The sequence below is a fragment of the Juglans regia genome, chromosome 13 (genome assembly GCF_001411555.2).
Source record: "Juglans regia cultivar Chandler chromosome 13, Walnut 2.0, whole genome shotgun sequence".
In the NCBI taxonomy this organism is placed as follows: Eukaryota; Viridiplantae; Streptophyta; class Magnoliopsida; order Fagales; family Juglandaceae; genus Juglans; species Juglans regia.
In genome coordinates, this window is record NC_049913.1 from 13002691 (window position 1) to 13025478 (window position 22788).

The 22788-nt window shown below is 37.7% G+C and overlaps 2 protein-coding genes across 2 annotated transcripts; both read left to right on the forward strand.

Moving 5' to 3' along the window:
- The first annotated feature begins 3224 nt into the window (after positions 1-3224).
- On the forward strand, positions 3225-6459 carry LOC109015340 (probable isoprenylcysteine alpha-carbonyl methylesterase ICMEL1). Its single transcript, XM_035684313.1, has 8 exons — positions 3225-3251; positions 3409-3524; positions 4474-4553; positions 4690-4759; positions 4838-4915; positions 5471-5548; positions 6100-6201; positions 6315-6459. Exons 1-8 carry the CDS (start codon positions 3225-3227, stop codon positions 6457-6459), a joined length of 696 nt encoding a protein of 231 aa, XP_035540206.1.
- A 6119-nt stretch (positions 6460-12578) lies between these two features.
- Positions 12579-14309, forward strand: LOC109015341. The gene is made up of 2 exons (XM_018997815.2): positions 12579-13767; positions 13879-14309. Exons 1-2 carry the CDS (start codon positions 12579-12581, stop codon positions 14307-14309), a joined length of 1620 nt encoding a protein of 539 aa, XP_018853360.2.
- Positions 14310-22788: the final 8479 nt, after the last annotated feature.

Sequence of the window (22788 nt, forward strand, 5' to 3'; positions counted from 1 at the left end):
AAAGATCACATGTAATATAACATAATGGAATAAAAAAAAAATAGCATGAATATAACTATATATTCACATGTGATCACATTTAATCTAAAACATTAAATAAATAAAAATCACATGTAATATAACAATATATCTTAGCATATATTAAGTCATGCAATTTTTTTTTAATAGAAACAAAATAAATGTATAATGAATACATTAAAAAAAACCCCACCTAAATCAAAGGGAAGTCGCAACCCAATGGTGCGCGCAGCCTTTGACCGGTGGTCCTGGGTTTGAGTCCCAGAGATGTCAATTTTTATCCCCTTCATTTTATTTTCTGTAAAAAAAAACAAGGTTGGGCCTTTTTTTTTTTTTAAACACTGAAGGGCCGAATGGCCCAAAAAAAAACAGTGGGCCAAGCCCAGCCCGAGTCACCTTCAACCTTCAGAATCGGTACTGTTCATGTGAACAGTACCGAGAAAACACAGTGGCTTGAAGCCACCGTGACAATGCGCCACCGTCCTTGGGCTGGACGGCAGAGCACTCACCGGAGTGCTCCGAACGCCGTGGGCTGCTCCACACGGTGCGCGCGCGGTGCGCGCTGCATCATGCGGTGCGCGCTGCATCAGGCGTTGCGCGCGGCACCGCTGGGTGCAAGCCATACCCGCCAGGTGCGCGCGGCACCGCTGGGTGCTTGCAGCACCGCTGGGTGCGCGCGGCACCCCCCAGGTGTGCGCGGCACCTCTGTGGTGCGCGCAGCACCTCGCTGGTGCGCGCTACACCGCAATGGTGCGCGCTGCACAGACAACACCTTGCGATGGTGCGCGCAGCACCACCGCGTTGGTGCTCGCAGCACCTTGCTGCGCGCAGCACCACCTGGTGCGCATTTTTTTTTTAAACAGATAAAAAAAAAAGAGGATAAAAAAAAGACACCATACAAATCTCAAGCATATGCAAGAAAAAAAATAAACTGGAAGCAATTCAAAAAAAAACCTGGCTCTGATACCAATGTTAGAATGCATAGAGGAAAAATACCTCAAGCTCAGTTTAAAGAATTGCTCCACAAGTTTTTTCAGATTGATAAACTCCAAGCGTTTCTTCTTAGTGGCGAAAGTGTACTACGTAGTATGGAACTAGAGTAACACTTAACAAATCTACAGCCTAAATATTTTATCAAGAGAGAACAAAAAGAGAGAGTCTTTTTCTATTTTTCAGATGGTGCCAAAAATACAATTGAGGAGGACTATCTCCTATGCACGGCTGGCCTTAAAGGCCAGCCTTCAATTGTTTCATGGAACGGCAGTAAGCCATGCGTTACAAGCAGGAGGGGGTCAGCCCCACTTGGGCGCCCCTCCATCTAATAAGATGTGTTTATTAATTCCCAATATTTAAAATAATATAAAATATAAAAGCAATTATATTGCAAGTGAAATAACTAATGTATTTTGTATTTTTATTTGCATGGATAGTAGTATAAATTTCATTAATATTTTAAACATTTTAGTCATTGTAAACGATTAAAAATATTAAAACAAATAGATAAAAAGATTATGATAAATAATTCACTTTTGTGAAGCTTGATCATAAAAACAAAGAATACTAGTTGAGAAAAAATAAGAAACGTCGAAGTTGCTAAAGCATTGTTTGGATAAATCCTAAATTGACCTGGGCCCTATAATAATAAAACATATTAAAAGTGAGATTCGATATATATATATATATACATATATATTGGTAAATAAGATGTAAATTTTTTTGATAAGATGTAAAGTGAAATTCAATAATTTTAGACCAACTAACCTACTCTCAGCATTAATACTACAATACATTAAAAAAAATCAAGACATTCGTAATAGCAAGAAAAGCACTCAATGGTCAGAAAAAACATACATACATATACACCTCTTGGTGGTAATAGCCTGAGCAACCTGTCAAAACAAATAACCATTTTATGATGATATTTGCATTATCAATTACAGTTTTCAATACAAGAAAACTAAGCTGCAAATGTGTTCAAGAACAAAATCCAATTACATTTCAGTTTCTTAGAACCAAACATCCCAGAGAAAATTAAGAAAATAGAAAGGTAAAGAACATAAAAAATTAGAGCAACATGATTTACAGTTAAAACTTGTGTTGAGATTTTGTTCTTGAAGATGTTCATGGTTGCCACGAGCAATCTTCTTCTGTTGTTTAATTAAATCCTTAAAAAGTCGAGAATTTTTTAATTTTATTCTCAAATAATAGCCTTTTCATCTTCTCTTCCAGGCACTCTCGGTCTCTTCTTTCTCACTATGATATAATTTACCAAAGATAAAAAATCAAACAACTGGCTAAAGGTGGGAGAAACATGCACTTGCAGTGACATACAAACATTTCTAATGTATATTTCACACCAATTTATATTTTTCCGTGACATACAATCAATTCAAATCTTCCAAAAAAACTGATAGCTCTGTATGATTTCAACACAAACAAACCAAATTTATCAACTGTAATTCTAAAATCTTCAGAGTCGACAATTCTCAAACCTTAAAAATCATTAAGGTAAACATTTTTCCCCTGACAATGAATGTAAATACATGGTTTAAGCAAAATTTCATTCCAACAAATAGAGAAATCATTTCTCATCTGAATTTTTCTCTTCATAAGCAAGCCCATATCAAAACACTCATTCACAAGAAATCAATCGCAGGGGACTGGAAAGATTACCGTAAGTGTGGCTGATTGAAATAGGAACGACAATGCAACAACGGTCCGAATTGGGTTGTGATGGGGTTAGCTGAGAGAGAGAGAGAGAGAGAGAGAGAGAGTGGAAAAGAGGGACAGTCGACAGAGTGGAGCTCGGAGGGGGAGAAGAGAGAGGGCGTGGAAGAGAAAAGAAAATGGCTATGTGAGAATTTAAATAAGAAAAACTTTAGGGGCTGAGGTTAACGGCTACTTAATTGGTTCATTACCGTTGGAAGGAGAAGTGGAAAATCGATCACTACTCAAATTGAAATATGAAATAGCTGCCCGAACATTTAAGACTCTACTCAAATTCAAATATATATATATATATATATATAAATATATATTTCTCATTATTTTTTATGGTTTTGTTTAAATGAAAGCTTCTAATTTTACAAGACCAACCAAATGGAGGAGTTGGGTCTTGTTCTTCAACGTATCTGAACCCATAACTGATTACCCCATATGATCATAACATTTTCTGTCTACTTGTGTCGGCAGATAACAAGAGAGAAATGGCTGTTGCCACTGGCCCACCAGAGGTATGTACCAATATATTCCATTTGTCTGAAAAATCTTGCTTTCCAGAGAAGTTCTTAAGTTATTCTTGAAAACTGCAGGAGGGGGGATGAGGAAAATGACTCAATTGTAGATTACCTACACTTTGTTGTTCCCCTTCGTACTCTAAATTCGAAATAGACTATTGAGGTCATAGATAGGAACAACAATGATTGCGTTGCCAACCCTAAAAAGTTATGCTTAGCCACTTCTGATAAGACTAGGGGTTTATTAATCAGGGCTATCCTTGCAAACAGGTTGCTTCTTGTTATCTGTAGTTAATTTGGACATTTATATTTTCCGTGGAAAGATTATATTTGACTATGACTAGACTTATCATCAAAGTAAGAGATTCTCATTCCACATACCACACATAATTATATGTGTCATGTTACTTTGAAAAGTAATTGAATCTGAAGAAAGCAAGAAGCAACCTCTATATGTAAATAGGGGGAATTTTGTTTAAAGTTTTGAACATGTGACAGCACCTCCGGATTAGTCAAGACTTTGTTACCGGACACCTGGTGCCAATAAAAAAATAAAGTTTTGAACACGTGATTGAGGCCATGGGCAATCTGATAATGAAGGTCTAAAGTTGTATTGAAGTAGGCAATTGGAATGGCTTATAAAAAGTAGGCTCTCTAAGATGGATAGAAAAGGCCTGTGTAATTGGACCATGCCTATTCTCTTATGAATAAAACTTATTGATTATCTATAAAAAAGGGATAACAAAAGTGGGAAGAAGATCTAGAAAGTTAGATGCCTTGCATGTCACTTATATGTCATTTATATGTGACTGTGATGGAGATATGATGATGAAGGTCTAAACACCTATGAAGTAGGCAACTGAGACTACGCATATGAAGGCTCTCTGAGGGAGATAGGAAAGGTCAACATTGAGAAAGATATAAAGAAGATAAATAATGTAAAATATTGGAACAATATGAACTTGTTAGAGCTAGTAAGAAGACATAATCTATTGTGTGAGGTTTTAACATGTAGGTCAGTTAACCACCCCCAACCACTTTTACATGCAATGAAAGGGTAACAGAGAAAACCTGTAGTCGCTCTGACTCCATTTTCTTATCTTGTAAGTCCTCAGGGAATTTGAAATTTCGGTTTGCTTGCTTTGATGATTGTTCAAGATGCTTTATCGAGCCTATTCCAAAATTACTTGAAGCTTTCTAATCATTTATTTTTATTCAGGGTAGGTTATAGATGGATTACAAGATTTCTTGCCCTAATTGGTTGTTACTCCTTACTACTTTTCTTAGGTTTTCTTCAAGGTCTGTGACATTTGGTGTTCTGCTGCAAACTTTTTCATGCATACCAAGTCTTTACTTGCACACAATAGAGACAACGTTGTGTGTGCCACATTTATCCAATTCTCTGGAGAACAACTAGTGTGCTTGTTTTTGGCAGTTGGATATTACTATTTCTTCTCCGGTCAAGTTTGCAGAAGCATAGTTTATGGTGATCAGCCAAGAAATAGGTAAAATATCAATGAAATTATACACCCATTTAAATTCATGTATATGATGGCATGAATTGTTTAAATTTTGTTCTGCAGGCTGGATCTGTATCGACCCAAAAATAGTGATGGGCCAAAGCCAGTCATTGCGTTTGTAACTAGTGGAGCCTGGATTATTGGGTGAGAGATGTTTTCATTGATAGCTGCTAATGTTTGAAGTGGCAGTAGGAAGTCTAATGTAAATAGTAATAGCAGAAAAGTTTTTGGTGTAGATATGTAACCCCTTAAGCAGCTAATAGAGTGATTATTGAGGCTGTTGTTGAATAAAATTTTGGGGCGCCGCCCTTTTCAATAAAAAAAGAAGTCATCTGTTAAATTATGCAATAAAAATACATTTTTCTAACGTTGACCTTGAAATGGTATTTGGTAAGTACTTGCATAATAAGCAGAAGATGAAACAACAATAGCAATGGGTATGAGTAGGTAGGTCTGGGAGCAAGTAACAAACTGAAAGGGGCTTTTCTGAGTAGGATGATTACATATGCGTGTTTTAAGTGTCTGAATCTTGTTTTGGCTTGTGATTCATGTAATTATTAAATTGGGTTTAATTGTTAGCAGAGAGTAGTCTTGTATGATTATGTTGATTTCACAAAATTACTTGTTTTTTCGTGCATCATATGCCTATTTATCTATATCCTTAACATGTTTTGAACTTTTTTTTTTTAATATCTACGGTTACAAAGCATGGGGTTGCCTTTTAGGACAACAGTTATCAGAAAGAGACATCATAGTGGCATGCATAGATTACAGGTGATATGGTTTCCTCCATGCAACAACTCATTGTTGTACATAATATATCTCATCTTGCCAGAGAGACTGTTTTGGACGAATTTCTTTGAGTATATTGAGATTTGTTTGTTTGTGATACTGCCTCTATATGATATTTATCAGAAATGGATTAGCATTCTATTTCTTTATAGGGTAAAGAGTTCTCCCTAGTGTCCTAAGGTTGCCAATATGCAGATTAGATGAGAGCTATTGGGATATGTGGATGCTCTCTCCTCAAGAAAAAATGATTACTACATTCTAAAAACCTTATAAGGCCATATGTCTGGAGATGGGTACTCAATTTCCATCATTCAGCAATCAGCACTATATATTACCATGTCCTTTGTCTCACCGTATTTTTAATTTGTTTATCACCACCCTTTTTGTTGGCTGCATTTTATATCCTTGTAGCACCCTTGTGATTTCTTTTTATCACTGTATGGTTTGACTGATTTCTTTGTAAAAGGCTTGACATGTATCCACCCGTGACAGTATCTCATACTACCATCCGTCTAAATTGACAATTAATGCAGGAATTTCCCCCAAGGGACCATGAGTCATATTGTAACAGATGCATCTCAAGGTATCTCATTTGTGTGCAAAAATACTGCTGAATATGGAGGGGATCCTGATAGGTACTAGATTCTTCACATTTTTCTATAAATTTAAAGCATGACTTTATGGGTGGGGAAAGTGATGGGAGATTGGAGTTGCTAACAAAGATGTTGCTAATGTTTCATTTTTGTAGGATTTATCTGATGGGACAGTCAGCTGGTGCACATATTGCTGCTTGCACAATCTTGGAGCAGGCAATTAAAGAAGGCGGTGAGGGAGAAAGCACCACATGGAGTGTCTCCCAGATAAAGGTTTATTTGGGTTTATCTGGAGGGTAAGTGTTCTGTTGTATGTTTTTTTGAACCTCATGGAACTTCTTCTGTATTTCAAGCACACTATTATATGCTTATGATGATTTGACACCCCCTTAAAAAATTTGATCCCATAGGATTAAGGTGATCAATCAGTTTGTCAGGAGGTCATAATTGGTTGATGCATGTTGTAGTATGTTGGGTTCTTATGCGATCGAGAATGCCATAGTCAAATGTGAACCTTTTTTTTAACCATATCATTCCGGCCTACTTCCTTAGTCTTTGTTTCTAAGTGTTCCTCCAAAAGTCCTAAGAACCGAAGTGCAGAATTGAATATGATATTGGGGTGTTAAGGTGGATCAACTCTATTGATGTTATCTTGCCTAGGTGTAGCTTCAAGGTTTCATAATGCAATAATGCTTAACAACAATTTCTTTATATATCATGCTCATCCAAGTATGAGTTGAAATTACCCAAGTATCCCTGTATCGTAACGCAACGGAAATATCTACCAATTCACTCAACAAATTGGTTAGTCGTACGTTATGTGCTAATTTGATAAATAATCAAATACATAGAATAAATAAAGTGTGTAACACCAATTTTGGTTCCGAAGGGAAACCCTTTGAAGAACTCCTCAAAGGTTTTTCCTATGGGGCAGCCAAACCTAAAAAAATCAATTTTATTATTTGAAAATTAATTACAAGTAAATTTCAATTACAAAACCTTTGTAACTTGACTATCTTATTTGACCAGACAAATGACTCATTTGTCTTCTACCATAGTAGCAGCCAAAACCTCTAGCAATCTTGAAACTATTGAATTCCCTCCTGGAACTCCAGTGACTAAACTCGATCACTTCAACTCCGATATGGAGTAAGCACGCAGTTAAAGAGAGGAAGAAAAAAACATTAGAATGTGAAGAATTTTCTCACTCAAACTCTTGGATCCCACTTAGATCTCCAAGCTCTCTCAAAATTAACTGATCAAAAGATGCAACCCTCAACTAAATTCCTCAATTAAATAATTTGCCCAATATTTGATCTGTAGTAGGATTCTGTTGACGGACGGAGTCTATTAGGAATTTCAGGTGTAGTAAGAATCTGCTGATGGGAAGACTCTACTGGGAACGAGTCTGCTGACGCGTCTATTGACACCTAACGTTGAGTCTTCTCATCAAATATAGTTTCCATTCAACTGAATAATTCTAGACTCCTTGAACTTCGGATACACACTCTTATGACATATCTAAGATGTTATCTAATAACCGTTTAATTCAAATTAAATGTTCTTAGATAAAGATAAAATATTTACATTCATCCAATCTCAACAATCTCCTAACTTAAATAAATTTCTATCGTCCTAGTCATCTAATCCTAATCAACCACTTTTACATTTACAATCTTCCCCTTTGGTGGATTGGTCACAAAATACTCAGTTGATAAATGTAGTGTGTACTTGAAACAAAATCAACCAGCAGACCAAGATCTCGTGAAGAAAATCTTAATATAGTAATGAGAATAAACAACTTCTGAACTAAAATATCAAACGTAAGCTTCAACTCTTGCCTCCTCCTGCTGCTACTCCCCCTCACTTTTTACTCACACTTCACAAAAGACTTTTTAACTCCCATTCAACAACACACTTAAATCTCTCCCTTTTTGTCACAAATCTATCAAGGCTTAAAACTCCTCCTCACCAGAATCAAAAGAATAAATACCAAGCCTATGTGTGCCGAGATAAGAACACTAAAAAAGATCTTGATTTGACACTGCTAAAACTCTCTCTGATCTTAACTCAACCATACATATTGATAAACCTAATGTATGCGTATGAATGCATGTCAAAAAGTGAGCAAATAAGAAAGGTAACCTAGTTGAGACATAAAGCCAAACACTTGGTGGGTACTACTAGAAAACCGATATGAATACTGTCGTAATCCACACAAAAACCATCCTCAATACATGGAAATCAAGATATACCCACTACTAGATCAAATATAGACAAACCAACTATAAACAAAATCCAATTTGAAACCCCAACAACACAAATCAACAACCAAAATTCCAATCTCCACTTTTCATCTGCGCCGAATCCTAGAACTGAAAAATAGATTAAGATGGATGATAGAAAGTAGTTACAGTGATAGAGAATCGTAGATTAGGATGGTCTGGACTGGTTCTTAATCACGAGAAAATCAAATATGATATGAAATGAGGTGAGACATGGCTAGGGCTCAAGGAAACAATGTCGTGAGTGAGTGGGTGGGTACTAGAAAATATAGGGGAGAGATAGTGACTTAAGTCACTTAAGTGACCAACGTGCTAAGCACGAGCCTCCCTTTTTCACGCCAATTTCCTACTGGGACTTAACCGATTCACCCATTAAGTCACGAGTCCCACTAGGACTTGGACAAAAACAATTACTCCCAGATTCATGCACCAGACGTTAAACTACTCAAAACTGAGTAAGATCAAAAAATAAAAAATAAAACCATTAAAAGAATATAAAATATACTTTATATTTTCCCCATTTAAAAAAAAAACTTTTTAATTTTTTTTTAAAAACAAAATTAGGCAATGAAGATACTTAAATACATCTCAGTTTAAGCATAGTGCCACTCACACAGAAAGATAAAATACACTCATATTTGTAACAATCACAATGGTTGTTCACACCTTATAAGATCATCAATATTAAAGTTCATGTGAGTGTGTGAGTGAGACTACTTACTTCGAGGAATCATCTATATATATATATATATATATATATTTCATCTCTCTCCCTCTCTTTTTTATTTTTTTATTTCCATAGATATTCCCAAGAGATTGTTTCTCACCTTAAAAGTCAAATTTTATGCTAGGGCCTAGATACTTGAAAGAGTATCTTCTCCAAACACATGTTTGCACAACCCTTTGATATGTCCATTTTTATTGCTCATTTTTTTTTCTCAATGATTAGAGCAATGATTTTTTCTATAAGGACTTAAGGGACAAATCCGTGTAGGGTGTTTGTCTTTTTTCGCAATGACTAAACACCGACTTTTTCTATATGGATCAACCATTTATGTTCGGGCAAGTGGAGATCTCTTACTTTTAGTACTAGATTCAATTAGTATTAGTCAATTTAAGGCATGAACTCCTACTATGGTGAGCATTTCAATAATAAATACAGAACATAATCATAATAAGCATAACTATAAGTTCCTCACAGTACTTGAAAATGAACTTTGTCAAGATGACTCATAGGGTTAGTAAGCTCAAAGTTGACTGCACAAAATAGAGAGATGCATAAGGTCAAGAATTTACTATGTGAAAACTCAAGTACTCAAACCTTGACACACTAAGTATGCACTTTCCTTAAAAAAATAAGCTTAAAGCAAACCAGAAAAAATAATGTATTTTAAACTGAAAAATAGAAACATAAAATAATATAAACCAAAATGCATGTCCTAGACTAATGCAATAACGTAAGATGCCTCTCACTTGATATCACACACACCAATAGCTTTATTTCTTGGCAAGGTCCACTCACTATCTTCTTTGACCACCCATTTTGATTTAAGTTTTTACTTATCCATATCACTTTGCACATTTTTTCCTTTGTTAAGAAGACAAAATTCTGCTAGTTCACCAAGCTTATGGCTTATGGAGGTTATTTGATGACTCAACTTTTCAACCTTATTTTTTTAAATCCTTTTCCTTCCTTACAATTTTTCTTTTTCCTTCTTTTTCTTGCACTTTTCTTAAATTAAAGCAGTGTGGTCTTATATGACCAAGCATACCACAAAAATGACAAGTAGGAGTAAACTTACATTCGGACTTACCTTGGTTGGGCTTCTTTGTCATTGATCTATCATGTAAGCCTCTTGCAACATGAGTTTTAGGCACGACCTTCTTTGGGGCTTCCTCATCTCGACTTCTTTTAACAAAAATGATACATTTTGATGAAGTGGCAACAAATGATGAGCTTTTAAGTTCCATACCTTAGGAAGTCATGTACCCTAAACCCATGCGATCACAGTTAGATTTTTTATAACTCAACATCTCGTCAAGTTTCTAAGTTGCATTCTTTTCTCTGCATTCTTGAATCTTTTTCAACTTCTTCTCAAGTACTCCTCGTTGAGCATGTAACCTTGATACTTCAATTTCAGATATCTTTAGTCCCTCAGACAGGTTACTGATGAGGACATCTCCTATTAATATTTTATTTATTTCATTTAGGGTTTGTATTGCCCTACTACTTAAAGACATTTTCTATTTTGTTATTTTATTAATGTGTTAATTATTTCATTTAGGGTTTGTATTGCCCTACTACTTAAAGACATCTTAAGGAATATTGGAAAGTAGTTATTTTGAATGTAGAGTTGAGCGCTAGCTGCCTCCTTCCAGTCCCTCTTTGCTTTCTTCTTCTTCCTCTCTTCTCTTTCATTTCTCTTCTCTATTTCCTATTACTCTGTTTCTACTCCTCCTTCTCACTTCTATCCTACATCATATTGGTATCAAGAGCCGGTTCTATTGTTTTCTCAAACAATAGATTAATTCCAAACCCATTCACCTTTTTCTCAGATCAACCATACCAGACCACACCGACAAAGCACCCAGCGCTATTCGTTTCATCTCCTTCCTTCGAAAACCAGTGCCGAAAACCCATCCACCTGAGTTCCCTTCGATCCAAGCCAAAACAAAACCCATTCACCTTCGCTCAGACCTTGCCGAAAACCACCAATTGAGACTACCTAAAATCTCCAGAAACCACCGCACCTTCCTGAGCAGACCTTCAGTGAATCGGCTCTCTTCGATTCTCCATCTCGTTCTCTATGAGTTGCAGTCGTCGCTGCCTCTCCCGACCCTGAGCACACTGCTGGTAAGCCTCTCGGCCTCTCCTTTACCTCCGTCTTATCCCTCGGCCTCTCCCGAAACACCCAGTGCCGAAATATCCAGAGACAACAGGTGCAGAAACAAAAAAAAAAAAAAAAAAACAATATAGACCTCGACTTGAGGCAGACGATGCCGAAAACCACTCGACCTGAGGCAGACGATGCCGAAAACATCTCAGCTCCGATTCTTCTAGCGCAAAAATAGCCAAAAAAAAAAAAAATTACAGGTGCTAGCAAACGAAGCTAGCCGAAATAAAAAGAAAGAAAGAAAGGGAGTCAGGGTGGCTTGTCCTTCCGCGTGACTTTTCACCGATTGTGCACAGTTCTCAACGAAAGGGAGTTTTACTATCTCTTTCTTTGGTTTTACACTATCGGTTTGTTTTGAAAATGTATTAATTGTTTCTCTGTGTTGCTATTACCATAGTGAATTTAGCCAAACCCGCATTTGCTACGGCCAGATTTATTCAACACTTGGATTTTGTTTTACTTCCTATTTCTTGTGTTCCCATTCTCACTTCCATTGCCTGAAGCTTTACTTCTCATTTTTGCATTGATTGTCTTTCCAAAAAAAAAATTCTTAAAACAAAAATATCAGCATTGCTATGTGATTGGATTTGTTTGATTGGCATTTGACCATTGCTTTGTTATTTTAAACATCAGCATTATTTGTTTGCCGTATTTTGGATTTACTTAATCCAAAAAAAAAAAGACTTATTATTATTTGGCTCAGTTGATATTTTTCATTGCTTGCATTTATTGTTCATTGATCTCTCCATTGCACTTCATTTAGCGGGTGTTGCATTGCATGCAGTTGCGTAGTGGTCATCTTGTCACCTCTAGTTCCAGTACCTTTACCATGGATCCTTCCCAATTTGATGCCCTCACTCGACAATTAGCTCAACTAGCCAATAACTAGCAACATGTACAAACTCAATTAGCGGCTGTCCAAACTGAGATGGCTACTACTCGTGAGGAGAACAGGGACCTAGCTGCTAGGTTGAACAATTTTGAGGAACCCTCTCATTCTTCTGACAACTCTGAAGTGTCCCATAATAGACACTATCGTCGTCGACGAGGTAATCGACAACATGTCAGACATGATTGTGGGGGTAGGGATTATGATCGTGAGCGAGAACGAGACCATTACCGTCAAGGTACTCAGTCCCCTACTCGCCATGAAGAGCACTTATTCAGAAACATTAAGCTAGAGGCCCCTACTTTTGATGGTTGCCTAGATCCTCGAGTTTTTACTCAATGGATTAGGGATATGGATTGTTTCTTTACCTGGTATAGAGTCCCTGAAGATCGAAGAGTTCAATTTGTTAGCCTGAAACTAACTAGCACTGCCCAACTCTTTTGGAAAAGTGTAGAGGATCTCCTTGAGAGGCATCATGCGCCTCCTGTTGGGAGTTTGGAAGAAATGAAACGTTCTCTTCAAGAGAAATACCTGCCCCAATCTTACAGGGGTAATTTGCTGGACCAATGGAATGCCCTTACACAGGGCAATTGGCCAGTGACTGAGTATGTCACTCAATTTGATGAATTCCGAATGAGATGTCATATTGTTGAGGATGAGGCCATGACTTTGAGTAGGTTTAGACAAGGCCTAAAAGATGATCTTAGGTGCGAGCTTGTCCTTCGGGGTGTCGCTACACTTGACCACGCTTTCTCTTTAGTCCGAGACTATGAGTCGGTTATGAGGACTCCGTATGGAAGGCGTGGTGACAACCGCCCTTCCATCACCCCAGCGCCCACCCTTTCCCCTAAGTCTCTCTTAGGACCTCCACCATCTAATGTTTCCCCCGCATGGGAAAATAAGGGTAAAGGTCCTAAAATTCCAAGGACTTCCTCCCGCTTGCAGTGCTTCAAATGTAATGGTTTTGGCCACATTTCTTCCAATTGTCCTAGTCGAACCCTAGTTATTGAGGAACATGAGGGTATACTTGATGAACCGTTAGAAGATCAAGTCTATGAGCCTAAGCTTGAGGAGTTTGGTGATTTAGGTGATGATGAGGATACCTTCTTAGGTTGTATCCGAACCTTTCTTGTGGATTTAAGTTCTGTACCTCATGCTCCCGACACACCCAGATTAAGTGTTGTACGTTGCACCCTTACCCAACCAAAAGGTGCTGATGATTGGCGCCGTCATGCCATCTTTCATACTTATATCAAAATCAATGATAAGGATTGTAAAATCATTGTGGATAATGGGAGTTGCATTAATGCGGTTTCTATGGCTACTGTGTCCCATCTTGGATTGCAACCAGTGCCACACCCTCAGCTGTATAGTGTTTATTGGGTTGATACCTCTTCCATAGATGTGAAAGAGCGTTGTCTGGTGCCTATCCAGTTATTAGAATATAAGGATTGTATATGGTGTGACGTCATTCCTATGGATGTCGGTCATGTCATGCTTGGCAGACCTTGGTTATTCGACTTAGATGTGACCATCCATGGTCGATCCAATTCATGTTCCTTTGTGTTTAATGGAAAGAAGATTCATCTTAACCCTTTACCTCCAAAACCTGCTGGTTCACAACAAACAAAGAAAATTGTGGAACGAAAAGGGTTAAATATCATTAACTCTACGGAGTTTGAGCATGCACTCGTGAGTGCTTCTGTTGTGTTTGCTGTGGTTGTTATGGAGGTTCCATTGGCATCTCCAATAGTGGCCCTTGATGAGGCCCAATCATTTTTTCAGGAGTTTCGGGATGTCTTCCCTGAAGACCTCCCTGACCACTTACCTCCTCTACGAGATATTCAACATGCCATAGATCTTGTCCCAGGAGCGTCCCTTCCAAACTTGCCTCGTTATAGGATGAATCTCACTGAGCATGCTAAGCTCCAAAGACAAGTGGGTGAACTTCTTCACAAAGGCTTTATCCGTGAGAGTTTAAGTCCTTGTGCAGTTCCTGCCCTTTTGACTCCTAAGAAAGATGGTTTTTGGAGGATGTGCATTGATAGTCGTGCCATTAATAGGATTACAGTGAAATATTGATTTCCCATCCCTAGGCTTGATGATATGTTGGATATGATGGTTGGTGCCACAATATTTTCGAAGATTGATTTAAAGAGTGGGTACCACCAAATTAGGATTCGCCAGGGTGATGAGTGGAAGACTGCCTTCAAGACGAAGGACGGCCTTTATGAGTGGTTGGTCATGCCTTTTGGACTAACCAATGCCCCAAGTACTTTTATGAGAGTGATGACACAAGCTCTTCGGCCTTTCATGGGTAAGTTCCTCGTCGTCTACTTTGATGACATTCTCGTTTACAGTAGGACTAAGGAACAACATCTAGATCATCTCACACAGGTTTGTTCCACTTTTCGTGAAACAAATCTATATGCTAATGTGAAGAAATGCTCTTTCTTCACAGAACGAGTTGTCTTCCTAAGATTCATTATGTCTTCTACTGGAGTAGCTGCTGACCCCACAAAGATTCAGGCCATTGTTAGTTGGCCTGAACCCAAGACTATACATGATGTCAGGAGTTTTTATGGTCTGGCTACCTTTTATCGTCATTTTATTAAGGGGTTTACCACAATCATGGCTCCTATCACGGAGTGCATGAAGAGGGGAGAATTTCAATGGACATCGGAAGCGGCTAAGACTTTTAAGTTAGTCAAGAAGCGAATGATGGAAGCTCCTGTCATGCGACTTCCTGACTTCTCCAAAGTTTTTGAGGTCGAGTGTGATGCCTCAGGGGTAGGAATAGGTGGAGTTCTTAGCCAGGAACGCCACCCTGTTGCTTATTTCAGTGAGAAGTTAAATGATGCCAAACAACGGTACTCTACCTATGATAAGGAACTGTACGCGGTTGTGCAAGTTTTGTGCTATTGGTGCCATTATTTGCTACCTCAGGAGTTTGTTCTTTATTCAGACCATGAGGCCCTCTGCTACCTCAATTCTCAGAAAAGATTGAATTCTAGGCATGGCCGTTGGGTTGAATATTTGCAAGCTTATTCTTTTGCTTTAAAGCATAGGAAGGGCATTGAGAACCAAGCAGCTGATGCTTTAAGCCGCCGTATCTCCCTTTTGTCTATCATGAATGTCAAGGTCATAGGTTTTGAAAGACTTAAGGAAGAGTATGAGTCTTGTCCTAATTTTAGGGATACTTTTCTCGCTTTGCAAAGCGGGCAGTCGGATACCACTGATGGTTTCCGTTTGGAGGATGGTTATCTTTTTAAAACCAATAAGTTGTGCATCCCTCGGACTTCAGTCAGAGACTTTATTGTTTGGGAAGTTCATGGCGGAGGCTTGGCTGGACATTTTGGACGTGATAAGACCATAGAAGAGATTGAACGTCAATTCTATTGGCCTAGCTTGAAGAGAGATGTGACTAAGATAGTTAGCACCTGTAACACTTGTCAATTAGCCAAACAAAAGCGACAAAATACTGGTCTCTACACACCCCTTCCTGTCCCTAGTTGTCCTTGGAACGTATGGATTTTGTGTTGGGACTTTCACGCACTCTGAAAAAGTATGATTCTATTTTTGTTGTAGTGGACCGTTTCTCGAAAATGGCTCACTTTATCCCTTGAAGCAAAACTTCAGATGCGTATAAGGTTGCTAGGTTGTACTTTAACGAGATTGTCAAGTTGTATGGTCTTCCTAAGACTATTGTTTCAGATAGAGATGTTCGTTTCACAAGTCATTTTTGGAGAACCTTATGGCATATGGTTGGCACTAAATTGAAATTCTCCACTGCTTACCACCCCCAGATAGATGGTCAAACTGAAGTTGTTAACCACAGTCTTGGCAACTTATTAAGATGTCTAGTCCAGGAGAATCTTAGGAATTGGGATTTGATCCTCCCTACAGCTCAGATTGCATATAACAGTTCGGTGAATCGGTCTATAGGTATGAGTCCCTTTGAAGTTGTTCATGGCTATAAACCTAGGAAGCCTTTAGACCTTATTCCCATGTCTCCTCATGCTCATGTATCTGTATCAGTTGAGGCTTTTGTTCAACATCTTCATGACTTACATATTGAGATCAATAAACAACTTGAGGCCAGTAATGCATCATATAAACTGCGAGCTGATTTGCATAAACGACATGTTGAATTTAAAGTTGGGATTATGTTATGATCCGAATTAGATCGGAATGGCGTCCACCTGGATCTGCTTCCAAATTGCAAGCATGTAGTCCTAGTCCTTTTAAAATTTTAAAGCGTGTTGGTCCAAATGCATATATTATTGATCTTCCATCACATTTTGGTTACCACTCTACTTTCAATGTTGAGGACTTAGTTGCTTACAAATGCCATTTCAATCCCTCCAGTGATCCTTATCTGCCTCCATCTGTGAATCCTGACCCTGAACCTTTTGTCACTCCTAATCCACTACCATCTATCACAGCACACAAAGATAAAATTGATACTATTCTAGATGAACAGATTGTGTTGACCAATGATGGAGAGGTTCAGCGTTTCCTTGTTCGTTAGGTCGATCGACCAGATTCTGACTGTACATGGATTCCCAGAGAGACACTCCAGTAGCTTGATCCAGATTTATTGGAGCTTTATCGGAGCCAACAGGATCTTCCTTTGCCCGGGTCACCTGGAACCTGTTCTAGAGAAGTGGGTAGGGACTCCAGATTCAGACCTCCACTCACACGTGTTTATGGCCGTCAGAAGAAGCGTGCTCAACCACTTAGCTTATGGTTGGGTGATTGATTACAGCCATAGTGTGACTCGTCAACTCGACAGAGTCAAGTTTTCCACCCCGGGAGAGTTGATGAGGACATCTCCTATTAAGGTTTTATTTATTTCATTTAGGGTTTGTATTGCCCTACTACTTAAAGACATTTTCTATTTTGTTATTTTATTAATGTGTTAGTTATTTCATTTAGGGTTTGTATTGCCCTACTACTTATAGACATCTTAAGGAATATTGGAAAGTAGTTATTTTGAATGCAGAGTTGAGTGCTAGCCGCCTCCTTCCAGTCCCTCTTTGCTTTCTTCTTCTTCCTCTCTTCTCTTTCATTTCTCTTCTCTATTTCCTATTACTCTGTTTCTACTCCTCTTTCTCACTTCTATCCTACATCAGTTACTTTACTCATTTTCCAAAACTGCGAGCTTTTTATACAGCTTCTTATTTAATTTCTTCAGCTCACCACCTCTTCACATAGATCATTGTAAGCTTCTTGTAAACTTAGCTCATTATCAACCACAACTAGAGCAACCTCTCAATCACTATCATCATTGTCACGTTTAGATTTGATTAGATCAACATCAGAAAATTCATTAACAACAATAGAAAAAGCTATAAATGAAGTTTCATCCTCAGATGATGATCTGAAATTTTCAGAACCAAAACAGTCACTAAGTGTGATGTTAAGAACTTTTCCTTTGTTTCTTTTAAAGTTTGGACACTTAATTCTTATGTGGCCATTATCTGAGCATTCATAGCACTTAACTTTATCATTTTGTTCAGATTTATCTTTATTCCATCTTTCAGAATCTCTCTTTTTAGCAGGAAATTTCTTACCTCTCTTTTGTTTTCCATTTGTTCTCTTGTTGTTAAACAAAAATTTTCTGAATTTCCTTGCAATGAGATCTACATCCTCATCATTTAGATTTTCTTGATCAGAAAAATCATCTCGATCTTCTTCCACAGTTTTTAAAGCAATCGACTTACATTTTCTTGTTTGAGGAAGGGAGGACTCATATGTTTGTAAGGAGCTGACCAATTCTTCAACTTTAATAGCATCCAAATCCTTCATTTCTTCAATGGCTGTAACTTTTGGGCGAAATCTTTTAGACAATGACCTTAAAATCTTTCTCACAATCCTTGAATCCTCCACCTTCTTGCCGAGATTAAACCTGGAATTCACAACATCGTTAAGTTTAGCATAAAAATAATTAAAACTTTCATCTTCTAGCATCTTAATCTCTTCAAATTTTGAGGGTAGCAATTGTAATTTTGAATTTTTTACAATCTTTGTCCCCTCATGTATAACCTCCGAGATATCCCATATTTCTTTAGCAATCTCACACATTGAGATTTTTTTAAATTCATCGGGAGATACATCCATGAAGACAACATTAAGTCCCTTGCTATACCAATTAGAGTTAGTGATCTCATCTCTTGTCCAAACATCAATAATTGTCTCGAGTTTAGTCCACCCTCGCTCAACTACATATCACACACATTCATCCAAAAACTTGAGGAAATCCCTCATACAAACTTTTCAATATGCATAGTTTTCCCATCAAAGTGTTGCGGGACATATAAAGACATGGTCAACAGGGGAACAAATCACACTCGAATGAGTAAACTATGCTCTGATGCCAATTGAAATTACCAAAGTATCCTTGTATCGTAACGCGATAGAAATATCTACCAATTCATTCAAAAAATTGGTTAGTCGTACGTTATGTGCTAATTTGATAAATAATCAAATACATAAAATAAATAAAGTGCGTAACACCAATTTTGGTTACGAAGGGAAACCCTTTGAAGAACTTCTCAAAGGTAAAACTCTACGGGACAGCCAAACTCAAAAAAATCAATTTTATTATTTGAAAATCAATTACAAGTAAATCTCAATTACAGAACCTTTGTAACTTGACTCTCTTACTTGACCAGACAAATGACCCATTTGTCTTCTATTGCAGTAGTAGTTAGAATATCTAGCAATCTTGAAACTATTGAATTCCCTCCTGGAACTCCAGTGACTGAACTCGATTACTTCAACTCCGATAGGAAGTAAGCACGCACTCAAAGAGAGAAAGAGAAAAACACTAGAAAATTCTTCACAATAATTTTCTCACATTCAAGCTCTTGGATCTCTCTTAGATTTCCAAGCTCTCTCAAAATTAACTGATCAAAAGATGCAACCCTCAGCCGAATTCCTCAATTAAATAATCTGCTCAGTAGTTGATCTGCAGTAGGATTTTGCTGATGAACTAAGTCTCTTAGGAATTTTAGGCGCAATAGGAATTTGCTGACGGGAGGACTCTGCTGGGAACGAGTCTGTTGACACCTGTCGCTCAGTCTTCTCATCAAATATAGTTTCCATTCAACTGAATAATTTCAAACTTCTTGAACTTCGGATACACACTCTCATGACATATTTAAGATATTATCTAATAACCGTTTAATTTAAATTAAATGTTATTAGATAAAGATAAAATATTTACATTAATCCAATCTCAACAATCTCCCAACTTAAATAAAACTCTATCGTCCTAGTCATTTAATCCTAGCCAACCACTTTTACATTTACATAAGTGACATTGCATTATCTTTTTCAAGCATTTGTGTATCTTATGTTTCTGGCAGTTCGACATAAAATCTACTATTATCTTACAGTTTTCCTTGTAATATCCACAAACAAGTACAACTTGTTTAATCTAGTAGATTACTTCCATAATCGAGGTCTGTACCGTTCTTTTTTCTAAAGGTACATGCCTTTTTAATTTCCTTGTAAGTTATTGTTGTACCTGAAATATGTTTTGGTTTACAGCTTAATCTTTGCCAATCACTTCTTTGAGCTGATTGCTTTAAGATTTAATACAGTATAATGGAAGGGGAACAATCCCTACGACGGTTCTCCCCTGAAGTAGTGGTGCAGGATCTGAACATTAGAAATGTTGTTCCCCTCTTACCACCTATTATTTTATTTCATGGTACTGCAGATTACTACATACCTTCAGATGCCAAAGCTGAATTTCTCTGGAATGAATTCCATTATTGCATATGATTGCATTTAAATTCAAATGGTGCATTAGGTTCATTTGGCTGTTGAGATTAGTTTCTATTGCTGACATTCTTGCTTCAAAGTAACAGTACTTACTACACTACTGTCAAATTTGTTAAAGATATGACTGAATGACTGAACTCTTGATTGAAGATGGGGATTTTTATGGAAAAAAAATATTTTCAAGCTCTTGTCCGAACTCGAGACTCAATGAATGCAATAGGGTCTATTTTATATATTTATCTCTTTCCCAAAACCTGACCTTGAATCAATCTTTTCTTCTCTCTCTCCCTCTTATGTTGCGGGCTTAGTGATTGATGACATAATAGAATGAGTACGGGGCTTCAGAAGATAAGACAAAGCCCCATATCTAAACCGAGTCTTTTCCAGTGTGTCTAAGGTTTTGAGTGATTGTGGTCTAGGGGATGTGGGTCAAAACTGAAGATGATGAAAACTTCATTACCGACCTCTGTCTCTGCGGACTATCCTGAGAGGCAAAATCTAAATGACAAGTGATTTTCCTTATGCGGATCCTATTTGAGAAGAGTGATTTTGTTGCAAAATTAAGTACCCTTGCCTTGTGTCTTGACTCATAGTCTGGAAAATTTTTGATAAGTCAATCAATCCTTCTTGGGCGAAAGAGACGATTAACATTTCTCATGAAAAAAATTAAAGTCTAGAGCTCAAGGGCCTAGTTATCCAATAAAAAGACCCATGTGTCATATAACTCATGAGAGATACCGTGCCTATTGTTTGTATTGATAAATTCTCGATTACGTATTAAAAATAAAAAATTCATGAGAGGGTAAATGGGGGCATTTAGAAAGGCTTTAGTGACCATGCCAAAGAACCATCATGGTCACAGTTTGAAAAATGGACAGTCGAATAGGCTGTCCTTTGGCAAGTCTGAGCTAATGGATTCTACTAGCCTTCAAATGATTGTTCATTCTTCTTTGGATAATGCAAACATGACTTGCCTATTGGATAATTCCAAATCCCATATATCGAGGGTTGTAAGGAACAAAATAAGAAGGAGAAGAGCACTATGGTGCAGAGAGCATGATGCATGATGCATGAAAAGGGCTGAAAAAATTGTACTATGCATTCCAGAGAATCAAATAAAATGGAAGGTACAAGAAGAGGCCTCATATAAACGTCCTGTTTTGACATCCTAACAGAAAGAATCTTCCTAAAATAAAATACAGCTCATTAAGAAAACATTTACCAAGGACAATGGAAAAGTAAATATACAGATGAAATCTAAATAATGGTAAGTCATCCTTTTCCACTTTTGTGTTGCAGCTAAGTGACTTGCAGTGGCTGTGAGAGGTAGACGACTTGCAACTTGACTTTGGGCTTTTGCAGTTTGATTGTGGGCTTTGGCAGCTTGACTTTGGGCTTCATGTGTATTGTGTAATAGCCCCGCAAGATGGAGAATATAGATTCACCATTCCCATCTTGGATAAATGTGAATGTAAAAGATAGGCAGGTAGTGCTTTTGTGAAAATATCGGCTAGTTGAGATTGGGAAGGAACATGAGAAGTGATGATGATGCCCTCTTGAATCTTATCTCTGATGAGGTGACAACCCAACTCAATATGCATGGTTCTTTTGTGAAAAATAGGGTTAGCGGCGATGTGTAAAGCCGCTTGGTTGTCACAATAGAGTAAGGCAGCTTGTGGATGTTGGACCCTCAAATCAGTGAGTAAATATATGAGCCAAGTGATCTCAGAACATGTGATTGCCATAGAGTGATACTCAACTTCAGTTAAGGAGTAAGAGACCACAGACTGTTTATTTGTCTTCCAAGAACAAGAGGATTTCCAAGAAAGATGCACTAACATGTGATAGCGACGGGTGTCAGGGCATGATGTCCAATCAAAATCACAATAAGCTCTAAGTTGTAGCTGAGATGTTGATGACAATAAGATGCCTTGACTAGGAGCTGTCTTGAGATATCTGAGGACTTTGTGAGCTATGGATAAATGTGAAGTTGTAGGATGATCCATGAACTGGCTCTGAAGTTGGACAGCATAGCATATGTCTGGCCTTGTGATGGTGAGATACAACAAACGTCCAATGAGCCTTCTATATGAAGTAGGATCTGGAAGAGGCTGTCCAGATTCTTTACTGAGCTTAAAATTCTGCTCAAGAGGTAATTTGAGAGGCTTACAGCCAAGAGTACCTGAGTCTAAAAGTATGTCCAAGGTATACTTTCTATGGCATAGATGTATCCCCTTAGATGATCTTGCAACCTCCAAACCAAGAAAGTAACGCAAGCAACCAAGGTCTTTGATCTTAAAATGAGTATGCAAAAACTATTTTAGGGAAACAATGGAATTGGGACAGTTACCAGCCACAATAATGTCATCAACATATACTAATAAAGTAGTGAAAGAGACACCATCTACTTTAGTGAATAGACTATAGTCTACTTTAGATTGTTCAAAACCAAAAGCAATGAGAGATGAATAAAACTTGGAGTACTATTGTCTTGAAGCCTGTTTAAGGCCATAAAAGCTCTTAACTAGCTTGCATACATGATGAGGTCCATCTTTATTATAACCAGGAGGTTTCTTCATGTAAATCTCCTCTTCCAAATCACCATGGAGAAAAGCGTTGTGAACATCAAATTGATGTAGAGACCAACCTTGTACTGCTACCATAGAAAGTAGGACTCGAACTGTCGCCAACTTGGCAACTGGGGAGAAAGTCTCAGTGTAGTCTATGCCTTCTTGTTGTGTGAATCCCTTGGCAACAAGCCTAGCTT